Source organism: Nematolebias whitei, chromosome 17 (assembly GCF_014905685.2).
Source record: "Nematolebias whitei isolate Nwh7 chromosome 17, NemWhi1, whole genome shotgun sequence".
Taxonomy (NCBI): Eukaryota; Metazoa; Chordata; class Actinopteri; order Cyprinodontiformes; family Rivulidae; genus Nematolebias; species Nematolebias whitei.
In genome coordinates, this window is record NC_056514.1 from 41,717,269 (window position 1) to 41,721,570 (window position 4,302).

Sequence of the window (4,302 nt, forward strand, 5' to 3'; positions counted from 1 at the left end):
TGTGTGTAGTAGAGGGATGTATGAATGTTTGTGTGTGTAGTAGAGTGATGTATGAATGTGTGTGTGTGTAGTAGAGTGATGTATGAATGTTTGTGTGTGTAGTAGAGTGATGTATGAATGTGTGTGTGTGTAGTAGAGTGATGTATGGATGTGTGTGTGTGTAGTAGAGTGATGTATGGATGTGTGTGTGTGTAGTAGAGGGATGTATGAATGTTTGTGTGTGTAGTAGAGTGATGTATGGATGTGTGTGTGTGTAGTAGAGTGATGTATGAATGTTTGTGTGTGTAGTAGAGTGATGTATGAATGTGTGTGGTGGTAAATGAGGGCACAGACTGTGTTGTAAAGAGCTTTGATTATCTTGATTAGATAAAAAATGTGCTATGTAAGTACAGTTCATTTACCATTTACGAACATGGTAACTATACCTGCCTCAGATCTGACGTGTTTCAGGTACATTTGATGTGACCATTTTGGGTCAAGATAGAATGTGTTTTTGTTACTTCATCAGTAATAAATTCGGCTGTGATATGCATGGAAGGTCTTATCACCACCAAGTTTGAAAGGGAAGTTTCTAGAAACAAAACATGTTATTGGTGAGCCTACATGGACAGGGATTACAGACTCAATGTTGTCTGGACTGGGGCCTTGGGTCCTGGTTAGGCGTACCCAGAGTGTTCTCTCTTTTGAGTGACAAGTGAACAAGTGAGATAAACTATTTTTTGCTGCACAAGATAAATATAAAGTGTCAGTAAATCTATACAGATTTTTTTTTGGAGTTTGTTGCCATTTGGCTGATCACTATTGTTATGCTCTAATAAACCCTCATCTGTGCTGTCAGACAGAGTTTCAGTGTCATTTATTTTTTAATTGATAATAAAAACCCAACAACGCCTCTCTCCCTGGGCAACACCGGAGCAGGAGAGAGTCCAGCCTCTCTCCAGGCGTTGGGTTCCAGAGCCCAAGCTGTGCGTAGACATGAGTCCAACTATCTAATTGATATCGTTCAACCTCACACTCAAGCTGCGGCTCCTTACCTGCCAGTGAGGTGATGTTCCACATCCCTAGAGCTGTGTCACCAGGAATCGAAGAGGCCAGGGACCCACCCTTGTCTGCTGCCTGACATGCACAGCACCCAACCTTGATACGCCTCCTACAGGTGGTGTGTACATATGGAGGTGGCTTCTTGTTATTTCTTAGGGCATGGCCTGGCAGAGCCCCAGGATCCAAGGTTCGACGAGCATGTGCTTGCCAGCGAGTCCCCCCTGCAATAATCTAATAATCCCCCAAACCACTAACCTAAATCTGTGGTAACCTTTGATAAGCCACCCACACGAGCTCAACACACCTGGCAAAACTTTTGATTAACCTTCACATCAAGGTCTCTAATTTGAAAGTTATCTGATGTTCTCCTGCCTGCTCTTCTGTCTGTCCTCCTGTCTTTTCTTCTGTCCAACAGGAATGGGCGTCTCCTCGGTGTTTGTGCCAGTGTCGATAACTGTCGTCTGTTTGTGGGGGGCATTCCAAAAACAAAGAAGCGTGAGGAGATCCTAACAGAGATGAGAAAGGTCACAGATGGAGTCATGGATGTCATTGTTTACCCCAGCGCAGCAGACAAATCCAAGAACCGAGGATTCGCCTTTGTGGAATACGAGAGTCATCGAGCAGCTGCCATGGCCCGACGCAAATTGCTACCAGGTATGAAGCTGATTCTTCCACCAGGTACCAATCAGTTCCTGACACTACATCAGGATCCATATGGGGCTCACAGAGACGTGCCCCATATCTCTGACCTGTATCACAAACTACTGTAAACCCACCTCAGTAAGAAATGTTCTAACACATTAGAACATTTGTTTATATTAACTCACATGACCTTTGTCTAAGGTCGGATCCAGCTGTGGGGCCATCCCATTGCTGTAGACTGGGCAGAGCCTGAGGTGGAGGTGGATGAGGATACCATGGCAACTGTCAAGATTCTGTACGTGAGGAACCTGATGCTGCAGACAACAGAAGAAACCATTGAGAAAGAATTCAACAGCATCAAACTAGGTACAACACAACGCTCTGAGGTCAGACTGTCATTAAACGCACCATGATAAACAATAACATTAAACCAGGCACAAAACAGCCCTCTGAAGTTTGGTTTTCTTCAAAAAACTGGAACAGGAAGTGAATATAACTTCAAAGACTATTTCTGTGACTCAGGAGCAGTGGAGCGAGTTAAGAAGATTAGAGATTATGCCTTCGTCCATTTCAGTCAGCGAGAAGACGCCATCAACGCTATGAAGGCTCTGAATGGGAAGGTCAGTCAGCTCTCCTCGATGGGAAACAAAGATATTCTCTTTTTTTTTAAATTGTGACATATTCATAAACAGTTTCTCATAACATAAAACAGAAACTTGTGAAAAATAAATTAAATTTCATAAAATGATGTTCCTTCTGCCTAAATTATTCTGTTACTTTAATCTACTTATCTAAACAAAGTCATTTGTTTCTTCTGTGAAACATCTCAGCCAAACACAAATGTGGTAGCAATACATCTTCTAGCCTTGTACTGGTACCAGATTCTAACTTATGGTGTATGTATCTGGCACACCAGTACCAAGCTGTATCAAGTACTGCTACCAGGCCTCAGTGTGTGCTCCCTGCAGGTGGTAGACGGCTCTCCCATTGAAGTGACTCTGGCCAAACCGGTGGACAAAGACAGCTACGTCCGATACACCAGAGGGACTGGAGGAAGAGGGGGCTCAGTTCTACAGACTGACTACACCACCTATGCTCTGGGTCAGGTAGGAGATGAAGGTCTTGAAGGACATAACACACACCTGAAAGTTCAGGTCTAACAGAGAACGTGATGTGAAAGTCTCTGATGATAGAGTTACTGATAAAACAGGAGACAAGGAGCTGATAAATGAAGCTGGACTCTGAACATTCAGCCAATCAGATTAGTGTTCCACTGTGACATCAAGTAACAGCTCCAACCAGTGGACACTTTCACTTTTACACAGGAAGCAGGCAGAAGACTGCAGACTTCAGCACTTAATGTTCCATGAGTAATAAATTAATGGACTCCACTTATGAGTTCTACTTTATCAAGGTACTCAAAGCTCTTTATAACACCCACGTTCATACAGCACTCTACTAGGTCTCTACTGACTTATCAGAGCTTTACCACATTCAGACACCGATGGGACACACATCACAGGCAATGAGGGTTCTGTGTTTTGCCCACGGACACTTCAACAAGTGACTGCTGGTGGAATCAAACCTCCAGCTCTCCGAATGGTGGACAACTGCTCTAACCAGCCGGTCAAAGCAGATGGTCTCTTGTCCTGAGCTGGTTCTGCTGGAGGTTTCTTCCTGTTAAAGGGAGTTTTTCTTTCCACTGTCTCCACTGTGCTTGCTCAGGATGGGAGACTGCAACGAAGCCAAGATTCATCTTGTCTGCTGGATTCCTCAGATAGAGAACTTTACTAACTGTCTTTTATGTGAATGTTCCTGTAAAGTCCCTGAGACAACTTGTTGTGATTTGGTGCTTTATAAATAAACTGAATTGAATTGAGTTGAATTAATCACTCAGACACAGCTGTCAGAAATTAGACTGTTTCCTTTTATTAATCCAAATGTGCAATTCAGAATCAGATGATTTTTTTAAATTATTTTGATTAAACTATAACAGCGACACTGGACGACCTCTCTGTGTCCAAATAGAACTGCCAGCTCCACATGTCCAGAGACCGCCTTTCATTCAGAATAAAGTGGGCGTGGTTTATCACGCATTGTTTAAAAAAACTCACAAAATTTGACATTTAGTCTGAAACACAAGGTATAATGTTTGTTCAGAATCTCATAAAGTACCTTTAGTGCTACTCGAGCTCAGAGAGGTACCTGCGTTCACCGATAAGAGCTGTTTTTGGTTTCATCGTTACCAACACCCCCTCATGTCACCACATCACCCCAGTTTTACAGCAACTTCACTGTTTCCAGTCACTTTCAGAATTCAATTTAAAATCCTGCTGGACACATTCAAGGCCATCCACAACCTCCCCCCTCCCTATCTGTCCTATCTCCTGCACATGATCACCCATTCACGCTCCCTTCATTCTTCCTCTCGTCCTCCTCAGCACCATGGGACACAGAGCCTTTTCTCACTCTGCCCCCAGACATCTGGAAAACTGACCCCAGACATCTGGAAAACTGACCCCAGACATCTGGAACACTGACCCCAGACATCTGGAACACTTACCCCAGACATCTGGAAAACTGACCCCAGACATCTGGAACACTGACCCCAGACATCTG

General features: G+C 43.7%; 1 protein-coding gene across 1 annotated transcript in view; it reads left to right on the top strand.

Moving 5' to 3' along the window:
• a1cf (apobec1 complementation factor) overlaps window positions 1-4,302 on the top strand; it is a 19,825-nt gene that overhangs the window by 12,166 nt on the left and 3,357 nt on the right. Inside the window, exons 5-8 of the mRNA XM_037690979.1 lie at window positions 1,457-1,695; window positions 1,885-2,049; window positions 2,206-2,303; window positions 2,652-2,789. Coding sequence (XP_037546907.1) covers window positions 1,457-1,695; window positions 1,885-2,049; window positions 2,206-2,303; window positions 2,652-2,789 — 640 coding nt within the window. The remainder of the gene's footprint in view (window positions 1-1,456; window positions 1,696-1,884; window positions 2,050-2,205; window positions 2,304-2,651; window positions 2,790-4,302) is intronic.